Source organism: Leguminivora glycinivorella, chromosome 12 (assembly GCF_023078275.1).
Source record: "Leguminivora glycinivorella isolate SPB_JAAS2020 chromosome 12, LegGlyc_1.1, whole genome shotgun sequence".
Classification (NCBI taxonomy): domain Eukaryota; kingdom Metazoa; phylum Arthropoda; class Insecta; order Lepidoptera; family Tortricidae; genus Leguminivora; species Leguminivora glycinivorella.
In genome coordinates, this window is record NC_062982.1 from 4,722,117 (window position 1) to 4,741,525 (window position 19,409).

The following is a 19,409-nucleotide window of genomic DNA, read 5'->3' on the forward strand; positions in this document are numbered from 1 at the left end:
TACTCTATCTATCTACTTTATACCTTATGCCTTTATGCGGCAGCAAAGACTGGGTTAATGATAAATGATCAATCATATCATAATTAACTTTTAATTTGATGATTCGTTTTCAAGCCTTAATTCAACTCTGGTAGCAAAATTAGTAAAGGATAGAGTAGAGATTTTTAGACTAAAATCTTGTTAGATGCTTTGTCATTATCATCATATCAGCCCTTTATCGCCCACTGCTGAGCATAGGCCTCTCTTCTAGTACGCCACTTCTCCCGGTCCTGGGCTAATCTTGTCCAGTTGTGACCCGCTATTTTCCTATATAATAGAATTAAAGATACGCTGTCGCCACCCCTCTCCTAGCCGCCTACGGTACATTTACGAGTCCGTAAAGGAGAAGGATGGCAACTTATTTGTGTGTGTGTGGTCAATATATATACTGACCACCAAACAGAATGCATGGTATACATACCTGACATTTCTATAGATGATTCCTCATCCACGCTCACGCTGTCCCAACCTTCTCGGGGCCAGGTGAGCCTCTGATCTGCTTCGCTTGCTTTTATGTTACGGCGGCTGATTGTCACTCCGTGATCTGTGGGTTTTAAGTGCTCATGAATATGGTATTCTCCTAACAACCGTCCCTTAGAACATACATCATCGTCATACTACTCATACTAAGGATTGATCTTATTCAACCAGACAGGGTACACCAAATACATCTTCCTCGGACGCCTACACGCCCAAGTGGATAGTCGAGACGTACCGCCACACTACGGCACGTCTGTCTGGAGCTCGGCGGGTGTGAGGACGTGCTGAACTGTCAACACCCTCGTACCTATCATACCGACTCTTCTGGAGAACTCGTCTTCCAGGATTGATAACAGTGAGGGCCGTCGGCGTACCTCTCGACCCCCGGCGACCTCGACCCCCGGGCTGAGCCAGGTACGCCGCCGACGTGCCCCTCGACCCCGGCGACCTCGACCCCCGGGCTGAGCCGAGCACGCCGTGGACTTGCACCTCACCCTCTGGCGATCTAGTCTTACCAGGATTGAGAACAGTGAGCCGTCGACGTACCTCTCGACCCCCGGCGACCTCGACCCCCGGGCTGAGCCAGGTACGCCGCCGACGTGCCCCTCGACCCCCGGCGACCTCGACCCCCGGGCTGAGCCGAGCACGCCGCGGTCTCACCATGATTGAGCATGCATGCTTATTCTAAGTGTGTCTACCTGTCACTTACCGGCACCTTTAGCGTGCCTTGTCTGCTTGCGCCTCTGGAGAACTAGTCTTCCAGGATTGAGTACCATACTTACTATTTAGATAGACAACTCGGCACCTAGTGGCACCTTTAGTGCGCCTTGTCTGTTACTAAGATAATCGAGGTAATAGCCTTTAGTTAGATATGGAAACAATTGTAAGAGATACCATTACACCACTGTGAGCCACCAAGTATAAATAAATACTTAGCTTTAGTCGTCTCTGCAATATCTGGATAGCACGTGGATCACTTCACTGTGTGTTACACTTTTAAGTACTGGCGCGTTTCTCGCGCCTCGTGGAATGTCTACGTGGCACGTAGTTTGACAACTTTGAGATACTTACTATGGCTCCACCCAGAGGGCGCCGCCAGTGTTGCCGCAGGGGAATATTCTTGGGGCTCTATAGTTTCGCGTTGGTCGCGACACTCCCCACTACAGGCAGCAAAACTGCGACTAAGTTGCTGGTCCACTCCTTAATCTTCTCAAGAGCACGAAGCGCCGCTGCTCTCTTAGGTCTGGACTCGTCGTGATGTTCAGCCGACGCGATGTTCTCTAGGTGGTGCGTTTCAGGATCAGTGTTCTCGCAGAACGTCATGTCTTTGACTGCGAGTGGGTCTGGTTCGGGTATGGACTTAGGCTCAGGCTCGTGTAACTGACTAGATGCAGGCTCTAATAAGACTGAATCAGACGGTATTTCTTCTGACTCGTTTAATTCTGTTAATTGATAAGATTTCTGCTCAGAAGTCTTAAGAACGTCGTTAGTGGATTCTTTCCTCACGTCGTCCCTTCTTGTTGGATGTGGGACGTCAGGAACCTGTACAGATTCTTCTACGCTTTCTTCATGTGACGTTTGTTTACACTGTTCCTCTCCATCTTCGATCTCTAACGGGTAGAGATGCGCGATAGATCTTGTATATATTGTATCTCCTACTTGGACCGTGGCTACTCTACATAAACCATCGGCGCCTTCCTTTAAAGATACTATTTTCCCAACTTTCCAATTGATCCTATTCTTCGTGTCGCCTTTTATTTGCACTATCTGACCTATTTTTGGCGTTAATTTTGAAGTCACTCTAGGCTCTTTAGGATGATGGGAGTATCTTTCTCTCAAATTTAGGAGATACCTGTTCTCAAACATCTCTTTGAATTCTCGTAGAATGATGAGCGCTTTCTTCCAACCTTTAATTAGATTGTCTTTGGTTACTGTCCCATGTGACGTAATAGGATCCATGCTCGACGTTTCCATTACGATACATTTTCCCATGGTAAGAAAGTCTGAGGGTTTTAATACGTGGTCAGGTTCTGAATCCACGTAGGTTAAAGGTCTTGTGTTAAGTACTGCTTCTATTTCCTTAACTGTTGTTGCCAGCTGGCTGTCATTCAATAAGTGTTTTTGTAAGGTTTTCTTCATACAATTCTTGGTTAAGCCAATCAACCTTTCGTAAAATCCTCCATGCCATGGGGCTAATTGCGGTATGAATTTCCATTTAATCTCCTTTTCTATGCAATATGGGTCTTGAAGAATTTCAGAAAGTAACTTGTAATGAGCTGCGTTGTCAGATGTAATTAAGGTAGGCACGCCTCTCGCTGATATCATCCTTTTTAAGGCCAGAAGACCTTCTTCCGCTGTTAGATCCTTTACCACTTCCAGGTGAATGGCTCTTACCGCTAAACATGTATAAAGGCTAATCCATCTTTTACAACTGCCATTCCCGTTGTTAACTAGAAGTGGTCCCAGGTAGTCTGTTCCAACGTACGTAAAAGGAGAGCTGTAATTGACTCTCTCTTTAGGAAGAGCAGGGGTTTCTGGTAGTCTATAAGGTCCTCCATCATGTTTCATACATTCAGGGCATCCCTTTAATATCCGTTGGACTTTACTTCTTCCTTGAGGAATCCAATACATTTCTCTTATTTTATCAAGCGTGTGGCTGACACCTACATGTTTGTTCTCTTGATGAGTTTTCATTATAATTTCCTTCGTGAAATCTGACTCTTTTGGTATGAGTATAGGGTATCGTTTGTCGAACGACCAGTTTGCGTTTTTCATACGACCTTTGCATCTCAATAGGTCATCAATGTCCTTGAATACTCCTAAGTTTCGACTTAGATTGGTTTCTTTTCCTTCTACCTCTAGAGGAAAATATTTAGCTTGAATTTCTTTTAATTTATGAAGCTTGTCGTCTGTTGACTGATTATTTCCTATCACTTCATTTGGTGTTATAATTTCCTCCGTTTTCATCGGGTTGACATTAACAACTGGATCTTCTTTATCGACCATCTCTATGTCTTCTTGGAACCCAAGACCCTCCTCTGTCAGAAGAGAACTGGTTGGCTCACTGCCGGATGTGGTTGGCCATTTCTGTGGATCTTCTGTTATAAACTGCGGACCATTCAGCCATTTCTCCTTATCCTCCTCTGCACGAAGGGGTCTTGTGCCTACATCTGCTGGGTTCAAGCTTGATGGTAGATATCTTATCTCCAGGTCTTTGTTTGTCTTGATTTCTTCTACTCGTCTGGCAACGAAGGGAGGAAGTAGTTTGTTAGACTTACACCATTCGATGACAATCTGACTATCGGTCCATAAGACTTGTCTTACTATTTTCTGTTGCAGAAACTTAAGGACGAACTTCATCAGTCTACAGCCTATCAGTACTCCCAGAAGTTCTAGACGGGGTATCTTGAGGTTATCTTGATCCTTGGTTGGTATCAGACGGGATTTACCCATGATAAAGCTTTTCTTCGAGCCACAGACTAGAAACACCGATGCTGCGTAGGCTTGTAGTGAAGCATCTGTGAAGCAGTGCAGTTGGTAATTCGCTTCCGTTGGTGTCTTCATGTAACATCTATCCACCGATACCTTTCCTATGACTTCTAGGTTCTGTCGGATGATGTTCCACTCTTCTGTTAGCTCGCTTGATAATGGTGAGTCCCAAGATACTCCGGCCTTCCAAAGTCCTTGCAGAAAAAGTTTAGCTGATAATGTATGAGGTGCCGCGTAACCGCACGGGTCATAAATTGATGCGATAGTCTTCAGTATTCCTCTTTTTGTGGCTGCTTCCTCTTGGAGGTTGGGCTTCAGCTGGAGGGTGTCCTTTTTTATGTCCCACTCTAAGCCAAGTACTTTTATCTTGTTTTCTTTACATGTATCAGGGACCATCTTCATGAATTCTTCGGAGTTAGAACTCCAATCCCTGAGTGACATTGAAATATCTTGAAAAGATCCTTTTAAACTTTTGTAAAGCTCTATTGCTTCAGCTGTAGTACTACAGCCTGAAACAAAGTTGTCTACGTATATGTCATTCGCTTTCTGCCTGACATGCTGATCTTCTGCATTATTTAAATGTTCTTTAATAGTCGCATTCAGTAGAAACGGTGAAGATATCACGCCGAATGGAACTCTGCAGAATCTTAGGTAAAGTAGATTATCCTGAGATACTGGTTTAGAGGTATCTTTAAGCCATAAGAATCTGGTAACGTCACGATCCTTCTCGTGTAATGCCATCTGTAAAAACGCCTTTTCTATGTCGGACGTCAATCCTATGTGATGTGTCCTGAATTTGATGAGTAACCCTGTAAGGTCTTCAAGCATGAGTGGTCCTCTGTATAAGCACTCGTTCAGACTCTTGGTGTTCTTGTTACTCTTGGAACTAGCATCATACACGATTCGCATAGGTTTTCCTCGATGACGTACTCCATGGAAGGGTAGGTAGTGAATAGCGTTACCAGTTGACGTTCCTGATGTGGGTACGACTTCTATTATACCCTTAGCTAATTGTTGTTTAAATGTATCGTCGTATGACATTAAGGTTTCTTGGTCCATGCGCTTCAGTAAACTTGACAGACGCCCAAAGGCGATTCCAAAGTTATTAGGTAAGTCAGGCGGATAAGTTATCCATGGCCAGCTTACCGTGTATCTATTGTTAATTTTTACTGTAGTTTCATTAAAATTTTTAATAGCTTCTTCTTCTCTTGTTGCTTTAGGTGAATCACAAATTCCTATACATTCCAATTCCCAAAGGTTTTTAATGTCTCCATCACAAAGAGGTGAATCTGGTTGATGAAGCTTCGTTTCAATACAAGTTTGAGCATAAGTCACTACATATGATTCCTCTTCAAGCTGTGGTTCCGTCTTGCCACTGACTATCCATCCAAGGGCAGAATCCACTAGAAACAAGTTACTATCTAGTTGTATCTTAGTTTCATAAATAATGTTAAAGTAGTAGTCGTTTCCGATTAGAATCTGCACCTGTCCGCTTACAGAACCATCATCCGCCAGTACATAAGACTCGGGTACGCCCCGTAACTTGACATTTGGGATGAATCCTCTTGAAATGCGTTGGACACAGTTAGCTTGTATAACTATCTTCTTATTTGTTCTAGTTACTAACTGTAGAATCACTATAGGACTATGTATTTCCTTCGGAGGATCTTCACCGAAGGTGAAAATTGTCAAGAGACTTTCTTCTTCGACTGGAAGCTTCAACTCCTTGGCCGCTTGAAATGTGACATAAGAACGTTGAGACCCTGGGTCTAAAATTAAACGGTATTTACACAATACATTATTCTTATCACCTAAGGGGTTAGCATAAACAACAGCTGTCTGTAGAGTGGTGATTCCTCTTTCTGAAATAGTCAAGACTGTTTCTTTGTTTTGGGATCCTTTGGAAAATTTGAAGGGCATAAGGCCATGTTGTGCCTTTCCTTTCCTGGGCAAAGTCTACAAGTCCAGTTTTCCTTACAGTCCTTTACAAGATGATTCTTCCTAAAGCATATAAAGCATCTTCCGGTCAACCGCTTCTTTCTTTCCTCTAAAGTAGAAGCGTCCTGGCACGTATAATTGCGGTGTTTGCCGTTGCAGAATATACAACTTAAGATTTTCCCTTTTTCCTTTGGGTTAACAGTTGCAGATCTGTTAGCAGATGTTGCAACATTAGATACGCTCGGTTTGCTTCCTTTTTTGGGTTCATTGGCCCTTTGAAATTTTCCTTTTCTATTTAGTCCTTTTCTATTAGTACTTCCTTGATAATGTTGAGTATTTGAGGTATTATTTCCCTGTTGGAAATGATGCATTCTCTTCGCACGCTTTGCGTTCACATGCAGGGTACCGACAGTGCTGTCATCTACCTCATGTGATCGTTTCCTTCCAGCAATTCTCTCTGCATCTTCCTTTGCAGTGATAATTTTATTCAATTGTTCCCGGAGTTCTTGTGTGGACTCATTCTGAATTTTCAACTTTATTTCGTATATTAAATCCGAAGGAAATTTCTCCAAAATCATGAAACGAAGATGGTTGTGGTTGGTGTTTTCGCCAAGAGACTCTAGGATTTTAAGATTGCGCTCCACCTCGTTGAAAGTTCTTCTACAATCTTCTGCGCTGCTTTTTGCCGCTTCGATTTTGTATAATGTAGCATAGTGGGCATCAATCAGATGAGCTTTCTTGCCAAAACGTTCCTTTAGTAGAGTGACCGCTATCTTATAGTTTCCGTTAGTGGTAGGCAGGCCATCAATAGCTTTCTTAGCATCACCCGTCACTGAAGTTTTAAGATAAGACAGCTTGTCTACATCAGGTAAGTTTCTTGAGTCGATATTGCTGCTAAAACTATCCCAAAATTCGCACCAGGAAAGCACATCCCCGTTATAAACCTGTAGTTGGAGTTTCGGTAGTCGACAAGAGGAATTCACTTCAGGCGGCTTTTCCTGGGTCTCACGGGATAAGGTCACTTGGTCGATCTTCGCTTTGAGTTCTGCTAAAGTCTCTTCCGCTAAAAGCTGTTGGCCACTAATCAAGAAAATTTCATCTGATGCAGGAGTTGTAGCTAAACGAAAGTATTCTGATAAATTAGCGTTGAGCCTATTCACTGCAGCTTGCAGTCTGTTATAGACGACCTGAGCCTGTCCTATGTTTTCTGACCGAACCGTACTGGGTATTGTTTCCAGTTCTATACCAATTTTTTCATTGGTGATTCGAAGTCTGTTTAAGAGAATCTCGTCCATCTTGTCCTGGAAGGTACAGAAATATATACTATAAACTAGTATCTTTTATTAACACTCTTATTGGGAAAAGTCTATTTAATTATCCTTCACAAGGATAGGTTTCTGACATTTTCTTTAATTATTTTAGAATGCTACTAGAAATGAGGAATTGTTTATTTTTTATTAATCTATTCTTATTATGGAAAACAACACTCAATAGTTAAAAGTAACAAAAGATTAAAATTTAATTTAATTTATGAGGACTCTTATTTGAAACTTTAATACTTTCACTTTAAAATTAATTTAATTAATGAGTTCTTTTATTTCCAAATTTAAATTATTTCACTTTAAATTGAATATCACTAAAGAAAATTGGAATATCTGTAAACATAACATACACACAGACATGTTATTGAACTCAAATTTATGTTAAGACTTATCACTTCTTATCAGTGCTTGTCAGTAACGTTGACGTTTACACGCAGGTAACTATAATATAACTTTGCACTGTCACTTTCACTCATTCAGCTTACTCATTTGTTTTATTTTTGTATTTAATTTGTATGACGTATTTTAACGAACACTATTGACACAAATTCACTTCTTATACTAAACCTGTAAAGAAGATGTTAATTCACATATACACACAATCAACATAAAAAAAAACTTTCTCAAAGTTCTTTAAGGAATAAGTAAACAACATTGTGAGTTCAGGAAAAATATGCGAGATATGCACAACATAATATCTCACGATGTTAAAAACTTCTCTAAACTTTTAAAGAATACTAGAATTCGCCATTTTGACTCCGCTGCAAATACATTTCTTCATCCAAGTTAATCTTCGCCAATAACAAGTACAATGTCAAAATATTCAAGATATCTCTAATAAAACGTAATACGGATGTTAAAACTTGAATATTGACTGTAATATTCTTACTACTTTAGAACTTTAAACACGCCATGTTTCTTTGCAAAAACCACGAGGTTGTTTTCGCTAACTTTACGGCAAATTAGCTGACGATTGGTTTTTCTTTGAACAAACTTCATGTGATGACGAAGTAGTTATTTAAAAACTTACCGAGGAATTTCTTTTCTCTTTTCTCGTCTAATCCGGTGGTATGTGTCGAGTCCGTGATGGTTCACGGAGGCCGGTTCGTGTTTTTGTCTTCCTATGACGTAAAATACACATATTTTCAATAATCGTACTCATTCACCAATTTAATTCTTCTATAAAGCACTTGAAATTGTACAAAACAACTGCATCTTACCTATAAACTGGATGCAAACTTCTTGGGAACCAGCGCTGTTGCAGCTTCTCCGTAAACAAAGTTTCAAAGTAAAGCGTATTCTCTACGGGAATTAGTGTTGCCAGCCTTAGTCAGAACTCCCTGATTTCTGACATATTTAACGAATAAACTAACCGTAACTTGTTTCTTCTTCGGTCCTTTTAGATGCATCGTTATTACTTTTATACAAATACTTAATACTAAAATCTTAATTCTAATTAAGTTTAACACACATGTATCAAGTAAAATTCAAAGCGGAAAATTCCTCTGCCCCTTCTTATTTTACGCTTGTCTTATAAGACTTATAAGATATACCTGCAGTATACCATAGGCTAGTGCTTCTCTTCTTATCCCTGAAAAGATCTTCTAGCTTATATACTAATCAATCCAATATAATTACGAACACAAAGACAAAATTCTTACCGACTTATATCTATACACAGTTCAGTATGACCGTTTGACTTAATTACACATTCATCTTATAAGAAAATTCTCATTACTGCCTTCCAAGTCGAATCCGTTTGTAAAATAATTTCTTCTCTTCACTGAAGTTATCCGGTTAATCCTTTCGAGTCGTAATTTTCTCCCGACATTTCGGGTAATCTTCTTACTGTAACTGTAGCAACACTACTTCGTGCTATGGCCGCCGCGATGGCGCGATGGCCGCCATGTTTCGCTTTTGGCCAATCAGAGACGTATTCGTGACGTATCCCGGAAGCAACTGAAGCAACTTTGTTCAATAACATGACCTTTTATTTTTGAATAATGAATTTTTAATTTCATAAATTCGGACGAATACTGAAATCTTCATACTTTTATTTTTTAAACATTATTTATAACAATTGAGCCTTTTTTCTTATACGGGGAATAAAATGTATCTTATAAGTAAGTAAACCATCCTTTAGCCGAGAGAGTACGCCATGATGTATTTTCTCATATCCTGCCGTATTACACAGTCAATGAAATTACTTTATTCTTAAAAGTCTTCACTTATTGAGCTCTTGAAGTAACTTTCATAACTAAATGAGCCAAAATTGATGTTGAACCAGACCCTGTAATTATATGATTCCGCACGTGTACTTAAAGTACAAATCTTGCAATTTTTGTTACTATTGACACACACATGTTATTTTTCTTAGAATAATACGTTTAATGTTAGGATAGTATACCTTGCATTCATTTTAAGTTATGCCTTGATTCTATATCTGTTCAATCCCAGCACTAACCACCATTGTCGCCACCCCTCTCCTAGCCGCCTACGGTACATTTACGAGTCCGTAAAGGAGAAGGATGGCAACTTATTTGTGTGTGTGTGGTCAATATATATACTGACCACCAAACAGAATGCATGGTATACATACCTGACATTTCTATAGATGATTCCTCATCCACGCTCACGCTGTCCCAACCTTCTCGGGGCCAGGTGAGCCTCTGATCTGCTTCGCTTGCTTTTATGTTACGGCGGCTGATTGTCACTCCGTGATCTGTGGGTTTTAAGTGCTCATGAATATGGTATTCTCCTAACAACCGTCCCTTAGAACATACATCATCGTCATACTACTCATACTAAGGATTGATCTTATTCAACCAGACAGGGTACACCAAATACATCTTCCTCGGACGCCTACACGCCCAAGTGGATAGTCGAGACGTACCGCCACACTACGGCACGTCTGTCTGGAGCTCGGCGGGTGTGAGGACGTGCTGAACTGTCAACACCCTCGTACCTATCATACCGACTCTTCTGGAGAACTCGTCTTCCAGGATTGATAACAGTGAGGGCCGTCGGCGTACCTCTCGACCCCCGGCGACCTCGACCCCCGGGCTGAGCCAGGTACGCCGCCGACGTGCCCTCGACCCCCGGCGACCTCGACCCCGGGCTGAGCCGAGCACGCCGTGGACTTGCACCTCACCCTCTGGCGATCTAGTCTTACCAGGATTGAGAACAGTGAGCCGTCGACGTACCTCTCGACCCCCGGCGACCTCGACCCCCGGGCTGAGCCAGGTACGCCGCCGACGTGCCCCTCGACCCCCGGCGACCTCGACCCCCGGGCTGAGCCGAGCACGCCGCGGTCTCACCATGATTGAGCATGCATGCTTATTCTAAGTGTGTCTACCTGTCACTTACCGGCACCTTTAGCGTGCCTTGTCTGCTTGCGCCTCTGGAGAACTAGTCTTCCAGGATTGAGTACCATACTTACTATTTAGATAGACAACTCGGCACCTAGTGGCACCTTTAGTGCGCCTTGTCTGTTACTAAGATAATCGAGGTAATAGCCTTTAGTTAGATATGGAAACAATTGTAAGAGATACCATTACACCACTGTGAGCCACCAAGTATAAATAAATACTTAGCTTTAGTCGTCTCTGCAATATCTGGATAGCACGTGGATCACTTCACTGTGTGTTACACTTTTAAGTACTGGCGCGTTTCTCGCGCCTCGTGGAATGTCTACGTGGCACGTAGTTTGACAACTTTGAGATACTTACTATGGCTCCACCCAGAGGGCGCCGCCAGTGTTGCCGCAGGGGAATATTCTTGGGGCTCTATAGTTTCGCGTTGGTCGCGACATACGCAACGAACAAACTAATATCAAAGTTGCCAAAATTGAATCCTGCCTTCACCACTGACACGACACCTATTTCAGTTTATAGTACAGTCAGCAGCAGAAGTGCCGTAGCGGGCAAGGTGTTCAAAATGAACTTGACACGATCTTATTTTTAAGACAATAGGAGCGTGTTAGGATCATTGTGAACACGGCGGGTAAGCCGCTACGGCACTTCTGCTGCTGACTGTAGGTAGGTTGTTACATTTTTTCCTATTTACAATTTAACGCAACAGATGAAGATAATGCTAAATTAAGTTACATGATATTTGCCAAACCGACTTCGCCCTATTTAGGGTTATTATAAGATATGATGGGTGATTTTGTATATTCTTACTAATATTATAAATGGGAAAGTGTGTGTGTCTGTTTGTTTACTTTGTTTGTCCGTCTTTCACGGCAAAAGGGAGCGACGAATTGTCGTGATTTCTTAAGTGGAGATAGTTGAAGGGATGGAGAGTGACATAGGCTACTTTTTGTCTCTTTCTAACGCTAGTGAAGCCGCGGGCATAAGCTAGTAATCTATAATCCACTAAAGCAAATTCCATATTTCTCTGTCTTAGTTGGTCTGCAATTCCCGTTAAGTTTGTACATTTGGATCACGTCTCCGATTTTGATAAAAATTGGTAGGCTGATAGAGTCCGTGATGCTGAGCAAGATCCACTAGGTTTCCCAAAATGTCCTATGTAGTTTGTATGAAACCTTCCTTTTTTGTTACCAGATTTCTATACATTTTCGGTAACAGAAAAGGAAAGTTTCATACAATCAACCTAGGACATTTTGGAAAAACTAGTGGATCTTGCTCAGCATCACGGACTCTATCAGCCTACCAATTTTTATCAAAATTGGAGACGTGATCCAAATGTACAAACTTAACGGGAATTGCTGTGGTGCACCGTAGAACAACAGTGACCTCAAGCGTAAATAATGCATAATGCATGTTTTAACAGGTGCATAATATTGACATATCAGTACGGTTAGCCGTTGCAGTCGTTATGACTGACTATACCTAACACCTACATAAAAATTCACCTTTTTCTAAATAAATGCTAAATGTTTTCTGAAAATACCCTACCTAAAATAATTTTTTTTTTTTGCAAAAATTTCTTTTTTGGCACAGCCTTTTATCACCGACTGTACCTTTCATTCAACAGTCATCTACTGCTCTCAGAGACGTTTCTAAAAACCCCAAACTCGATGGGGATACGACATTTCATAACAGAGTTGCTATGACCAACTTTCTGCTCCAAGGCAAGTTGAATAAAAGCTTGTAAAAAATAAAACTCACCTCAACACCAGTCACGCCGAGGGCCGTCACCAAGTTCGGAGTCATCCTGAAGGGCACCTTCTCCGGCACCCGAAGCGTCTTCCCCTTCTCAAAGCACACATTATAGTCTATATGCACCACTTCACCAGACGTCAAGTCCACCATCACATTGTCCAAGTGTCTATCACCGAGGCCGATTATATAGCCTATTGTACTCATCACTGCCACCGAGTAACTGTATCGGCGGACCATCTGCCACCACTGCTCGGGAGACACACTGCTGCACCACAACTCTCGCCACAGCAAATCGTTAGGAGTCTCCGCTGCTAACTCTTGGAGCACTTGTTTAAGTATAGGTACGGGCCATTCTTTCCTATTATCAGTCGGAATACCAGCTTCTTTCAAAAGAGGGTTCAGTTTATTGTAGAACAGTTCTGAAGGGCGCAACACGTTGACTGTTTTGTTGGTTTTAGCAGAAAGGATAGCCGCTTCGCGATTTTGCCAACGTTTATAAAGCGCAAAGAGTGGCGTTACGTTATCCACCCAGCTGATTAACCCCGAACGTGGTCCTAAAGGAATCACAGAGTAGTGACGGGCTCTGTATGTCTGATTGTCATTGTTTTCGGAATCTCTAGCCAGCATTGTATTTGTAATGGACAGAAGCTGCATTATTCTCTCGTCCAAATGTAAATCTTCTAAACCTTTGAATAAATATGTATACGCCCTGCCGTCTGAACCGCAGAATACCAATTTCTTTGGCCTGGTTTTAGTTGGAAGGATCGCTACGTTGTTTTCAACTGACTTTATGGTTACTCTGACAGTCCTTTGGTTAGTGTGGACTCCGGGCATTGTGATAACAGTGTTCTTTAGTTCAGCTAATACCGGGCTAATATCCGACATTCTTAGAATGTAAGACGTCCTCTTGTTCACTTTTTGTTGGAGCTTAAGCTGCAGCTGTTTCAAAGGTGCCCAAGAATCTTGTGGTTTTTCTGGATTCGTTGGATTTTTCAGTCTCTCGATAACTTCTGTTATTAGATTATGGAATTTCGCTTGGAAATTGGCCTCGTGGGGAGTTTCCGGTTTCACAGACGTGATGTGTTCTAGTTGTTCTAATACGTACACAACAGGTTCAAATATAATGCGATGCTTCTCTTTTATGAGCTTTTCTTTATCTTCCGCGCTCAGATTTGCGTTATCTTTAACTCTAGCAACTTCCGTCTCTAACTGCGATAGTCTCTTATTAAACTCCGAGTGATGTTGCAAGAGTGTTCCAAGCCACAATTCATCCCACAAAAGATTAATCCTTTGCAACTCTTTCACTAACAATTTCACTTGAAGTATTGTCTTTGGGGCTTGCTTCGTTAATGTCTCCACCATGTCTAAGAAACAGGAATTTAGTTCATTATTTACGACTTTGTCACTAGCAGTATCGTCTAAGTCACTATCAGGTTGACTGTTTTCTTCGTCATGTGACAAATAAGATCTTGCGACACTAAGCTCGGTCAGATCTTTCGTTTCGTTTTCAACTGCACCAACCACAGCAGGAAAAGTGATAAGATGAGGCGTATCTTCCGCAAGTCGACATAGCAGATCAGAAACACATTTCCTTACGTAGGTCTCGGGATGATTTAATCTTGAAAAGAGCTGTGGGATAATCACTTTCCATGGCTGTGTTGGTGTATTCGCTAACCCAGATTCCAAGACAGTCTGTAGCTCCATAGCATGTTTTACTATTAGACGTAGCAGTCTTAAAGTAGCATTCACAACTGCATTTTCACCGCTATGATTTATGTAATCCGAGGCGCATATCAATTGCAAGAATTTAAAGTAGGCGTCTGCTGACAGCTCGAAGTAAGAAAAAACTCGTTTTTGAGCTTGGCGCCATATATCAACCAGCAAGGCAAGGTGTTCAGGGAAAGCGTTACTGAGGGAAGGCACTGTGCGAAGTTGACTCTCTATCATCTCCGATGTGTTGATCTCATTCCAATCAATATCTTCATCATCGCAAGTGGCTTTTGTTTTTGATAGGATTTCACATACCGCTTCAAAGTCCTGTGGCGAGCACCCTATCATAACGCTTTCAATCTGCACTTTATCATTGTCAGTTAATTGTTCACGCGTCTTTGAACTGAACTCAACCATCTTCCTGCCCCATCTGAAGCACCAAGCTGCAAAATTAGCCCATGCTTTAGCAAGTCCTGGGCATTGATTGACTCCAAACTGCAATAGTTTGCCGACAGCGGAATCGGCTAGCGGGATCACATTTTCAGATATGTTATTGTCGACAAGACCGATTTCGGGTAGTGCGGATACAAGTTTCATTAAAGGCGAATCTACCTCCAAGATATTATCATTTTCAGTTTGACTTTGGATCCACTTTGACAAAGTCAAAAGCATCCGAGTGCCTTTTTCACGCAGTTCGTAACTTTGCTCTTCCATTGCAAGCCTTTGAGAGAATCCCAAGGATATGTTCGAGCACAGATTGATGGCTCGCATTTTAGTTTCTTCTTTGGCGTACGTTAGTTTACATAATTCCATGAGGGCTGACGTGTTGTTTAATGTCCAAATATCTAAATCGTAAGTGTTCGTTGACATCATCAATACCTCGCTCAGTTCATCTAAATTGCTGACGTTACCAAGATAAACTTGGAATGCTGGATTATGTTTGAAATGGTTTAATAATTCCCTCTTTGCCATTCCTAAATTTGCATGTTTCCTGGCATTCTTGATAACATCTAGTCGTAGGCATTCTGCATAGAAGATGTTCTCTTCAGTCATGTTCAGCTTTGTAAAATACTGATTCCACCATAGAATACGACTGAGGTTTTCAAAGTCAGTGCCATATTTATGTTCTTTTAGAACTGAGGGTTTAAATGGATTCGAAATTACTTTTCCGCTCTTGACGATATTTCTCAAGCCCAAATTAGCCAATTGAAGCACTGCAATGTCTTTCATGAAATGCACAGCATTTGTCCTAGCAAATTCTTGAGCGCTACATTTCAGCACAGCGTCACAATCTGTTAGCAAACGTTCATATTGCTCAAAGTTATCGGTATAGCACACGTTGACAGCAGTGCAGACTAACGTCGATTCTATCTTATTTATGAGGTTTTGATAGGAGCAAGCGTTTTTAGATATTTCATTAGCATTCATGTCGAGAATGTCCCAGTTTGTAAGCTCGTCGGGAATTTCCGTGCTTCCCTCGAATACTCGTAGTGCTGTAAATGAGTTCCACGGCGAATTATGCTTCTTTTGATTCACATTTTCCTTCCATTCCTGCATATCTTCCCAATTCTGTATATGCTTGTAGCTGTCCATCATTTGTTCATCAATGAACTTCTCGCTTTTAGTCTCTGTTTGAGGTGTATCACCCGATTCTTTTTTGTCTTCTTGAGTTTTCATATTATTTAGTTTGGTATAAAACTCCAAAGCCAACTCGTGTCTAGAGTTAGCTTGTTCTGCAGCACCCTTTAGCCAATACAGCTTTTTATCAAACGTTTGTTTGATCCAAACGTAGAGGCCGTGCAATACCTCGGGTTCCTGGATTTTTATGAGAGCACGGGCTAGATTCATGGTGATTGCTTCAATGTCAATATTAGTTGTAGAGGTCGCAGCGGTTTGTAGAATCAATGACGCATGGTAAATAGCGGCACCGTAATGACCAGCGTATTGGCTAACAGCAAGAGACGCCGGCCGTAATCTGTTCTGCCAATCGCGACATGTTGTCCAGTTTGTATAGAAGAAAGTTCTTACAGGCTTGGCGACTGGGGGTAGTACTGTAGCTGTCCCTTCAGCAGCATTATAAATATATTTCTCGAGGAACATCATGAACTCTGTGATCCAGCGGGATCTCATTTGCTCTCCAACAACCACATCCATTAAATTTCGCTGATCTGTAGTCACATGTTTAGTTTCTAATGAAGATGTCTCCCTTGCAATCCCTTTCAGTGCTCCTTCTATTTTCATAAACGTTTCTTGAGGTTTTCCGAGAGCAGTCCTCAATTTTAAGGTAACAGTAGTCAAAGCCAGTTCTGATAGTGCCCAGCTGATACAAATTGATGAGAAATTCGTGGCACATTGTCGGAAAAATAGAATATTGTTGTCATCTGCATCTTGAGAATGCAAAGGCCACGAAGTTAAAAATGCGTTTAGCAGTAGATTCTTATCTTCGACCGTGCACTGAAGAATACAATCAATTATTGCTTTGAAATGTTGATTTGACAAGGTTGTGTATGACCCTTTCAACAGGTATTCTTTCAGAGAGTTTGCTTTGCTTTCATTGTTGAGCAAATGTAGACTCATTTTTCGATATCTAAATACTTGTATGACTTGTTTGTCAAGCTCTAGTTGCACTATGTCCCATGGAAGTTCAAAAAGCACTTCCATACAAATATTCGAAACTGCGTCATTTTGATTGTCCATATGTAATACACACAACACTGCTATAGTTTTCAATACCATTGCATTTAAACTGAGGTTTTTGTTTTTTAACAGCAACTGGCTATTTTTCATAACAATCAGTACAATGTCATCGTCAAAACAGTAAGCTAGAGAAAGCATGTTTGTGGTCAAAATTAGGAATCCTTTAGACATGCTAACAATTGGCAGATACTTGTCGAGCTGGCTGAGTATGTCTGAAATCCAATTAAGGACCAGCAACATGGTTTCCTTGCAAACATCTTTTTCCAAAATTACACTCAATGTGTTTAGAATTACCGCTAGATGCCCAGATGTAGGGCTTGTGCCTTTGACTTCTCCAAGGTTTAATTTAGATAGTCCAAATATATCATTTGCTCTCTGCTGTGAGTTTTTCATCTTTACTAAATCACTTGATGCAATAAAATGATTGTTCTTTCTGCAATGAGAATAAAGCAAATACAGCACAGCATATTGGAGAGCTGGTTTGTCTTGACTTAGCTTATCATCTTCGGGGCGCATTTTAAGTGCGAGAAGTTCTAGAATGCTTGGCTGCAACGCCCACATACCAATGATGGAATTACTCGCATTTGCAAGCTCGGAAAGACATTGCAGGTAAAATATAACATTCCCTTCAGCATCTTCTTTACATACTTCATCTGGATATTCTGGCTGAATGATTTGTATGTCAGGTACAATAATAGAATATGAGTTTTGTATGTCTGTAAGTACAAACTTGTAAGTTTCTTGCAACAGTGGGATATTCTTTAAATTCAAAAGGTTACTGTATACTGACATCACCCCATTTAGGACAAGGGCACTCTCTGAATTTCGTAACTGGCGTAATTTAGACTCGGGACCTATTGTTTCAGTGATAAATTCAATAGGAAGGTTTGATGCAATCTCTTTCACAGTTTTAGATATTAAGTCAATGACACTGAGACACATATTTTCTTCATCATGCAAATAAGTTGTAATCTCCATTGAAATCAGTGAGAACAGAGCGGGAAAGCTTGACATAGCTTTAGTTTGTAAATGCTGCAATAGTAATGTGATGCTTTCATTCCCGGCCACAATCAAGTCAGGTTCCGCATCATCTTTCAATGTCTTAGTAAGTACCTGCAGTATCTTAGTTAAAGATTCAGTCAGGAAGGACCAGCTGACAGTCTGAGATGTAGTAGGGCTGAGTAAATTGCCCAGACTCTTTACAACAGTATTAAACACATTCAGAAATGAGGTTATCTTCTGAATGCAGTCTTCTGCTGATGTGGATTCTGTATCTGTGTCACTTTTATTAGAATCCAGGTCATTTGAATAAGCAACCATATCCTCAACAAATTGGTTCAGCAAGTTTACTGAGAATCCGACATCAGCCTGCCAGTGGCGGCTCAGTTTAAACAGTGATTGCAGAGCAAACTCCTTGATCTTTCTTGGTTGGGCATTATCTACATGCCAGCCGACCAAAATATCCACGGTGTCCACAAAATGATTGGCAAAGTGTTCCGGATATGAGTTAGACATCACTATCATGGCAGTTATAGCAGCCATAAAGACATCAGCTGAGTCAGTGCCCTCTATAATGACTTGAAGGCGATCCAGAGTTGTTTCAGCGAACTCTGACAGATTTGGTGTCTGAAAGTCCAATTGAAATGTCTCAGAAAAGGACAGTATAAGCAGGTGTTTGATAGAGCTATTATGTGCTGCATATGTGGCCTCAATCCACTCTAGATGTTTACGGAAGTCTGGTCCCATGACATAGCCAATCCTGCCGAGAACAACAGCAGCTTGTTCCTTTGTTTCTGGCCCTGGAGCATCATACAGCACATCAAGTAGTGATTCAACAAGTATGTCATAAGATCTCCTGATGTATCTGGCGTTTTCTGGAAGCATGACTGCATCCTGCAGCTTGCTGCATATGGCAAGCGATTTTTCAACATCCACCTCGGCACATAGGCGACGCAACAATTTAGATATTCGTGGGTCTTCGGGCAGATGGATAGCCAGTTCAGATCGCTCGTAGAAACTTTTACCAGAGTTCGTTTGGGCCCAGGAGTCGGCTGCGGTATGAGCTAACGGTTCGTGATATTTAAAGGAACCGTCCAGATCTCGGTCGCTGCGGGGCGGCAGGCCTCGGCCTCGGCCGCCGCGCCCGCCGCCTCTCGAGTGCCGAAACTCCGTAACCCGGCCGCGGGCCCGAAAACGCCCGTCTCGGCTCGGCCCGCCAAAAGAAGACGATGCATCATACGAACCAACATAACCTCTGACCTTATCATCCGTGTTTTCTTGGCCGATTTCTTCCCTTTCAGCAACGTCGGGGGCCTCCGACCCCTTCAAGGTTTTCACTTTGTTATTTGCAGTGGTCGATAACATCACTAAAATTGTCTCTAGGGGCACGAATATGACCACACATGGCCGCAAAATTACGCAAAAATACGGTCAAAACAGTCGTTTTCTTCAGCCAACACACAACGAAAACGTTACCATAGACTATTTTCACATCTCACTAAAACGTCATTGTAACAGCTGTCACTTTGAAAAAAAACCGAAGATTGACTGATTTCTGAACAAAGAGTGAAAATATTTTAATTCTTAACTTAAGTCAAACCTAAATGTT

At 41.6% G+C, this 19,409-nt stretch overlaps 2 protein-coding genes across 5 annotated transcripts in view; both read right to left on the minus strand.

Moving 5' to 3' along the window:
* The window catches only part of LOC125231624 (serine/threonine-protein kinase SMG1), a gene marked incomplete at its 5' end in the record, with an annotated part of 319,651 nt that extends 300,420 nt beyond the window's left edge, over positions 1 to 19,231 (minus strand). The window contains 1 exon segment of the mRNA XM_048137090.1: positions 12,401 to 19,231. Within this exon segment, the coding sequence (XP_047993047.1) occupies positions 12,401 to 19,231 (6,831 nt within the window).
* Positions 337 to 6,973, minus strand: LOC125231626. 4 transcript variants are annotated; one of them, XM_048137092.1, is made up of 4 exons: positions 6,623 to 6,973; positions 5,603 to 5,606; positions 1,591 to 5,144; positions 337 to 583 (listed from the first exon to the last, which is right to left on the minus strand). In XM_048137092.1, the coding sequence occupies exons 1-3, from the start codon at positions 6,665 to 6,667 to the stop codon at positions 1,648 to 1,650; spliced, it is 3,546 nt and encodes a 1,181-aa protein (XP_047993049.1). In that variant the 5' UTR covers positions 6,668 to 6,973; the 3' UTR covers positions 337 to 583; positions 1,591 to 1,647. The 4 variants fall into 4 exon arrangements, with proteins under 4 accessions (XP_047993049.1, XP_047993051.1, XP_047993048.1 ...); XM_048137094.1 differs by lacking the exons at positions 5,603 to 5,606; positions 6,623 to 6,973 and having other exon boundaries at positions 1,591 to 2,112; positions 2,997 to 3,125; XM_048137091.1 differs by lacking the exon at positions 6,623 to 6,973 and having other exon boundaries at positions 1,591 to 6,108.
* Positions 19,232 to 19,409: the final 178 nt, after the last annotated feature.

Excerpts from the sequence above, each read along its gene's own strand:
- LOC125231626 (XM_048137091.1), bottom strand. The coding sequence starts at position 5,928 with ATGCCCTTCAAATTTTCCAAAGGATCCCAAAACAAAGAAACAGTCTTG.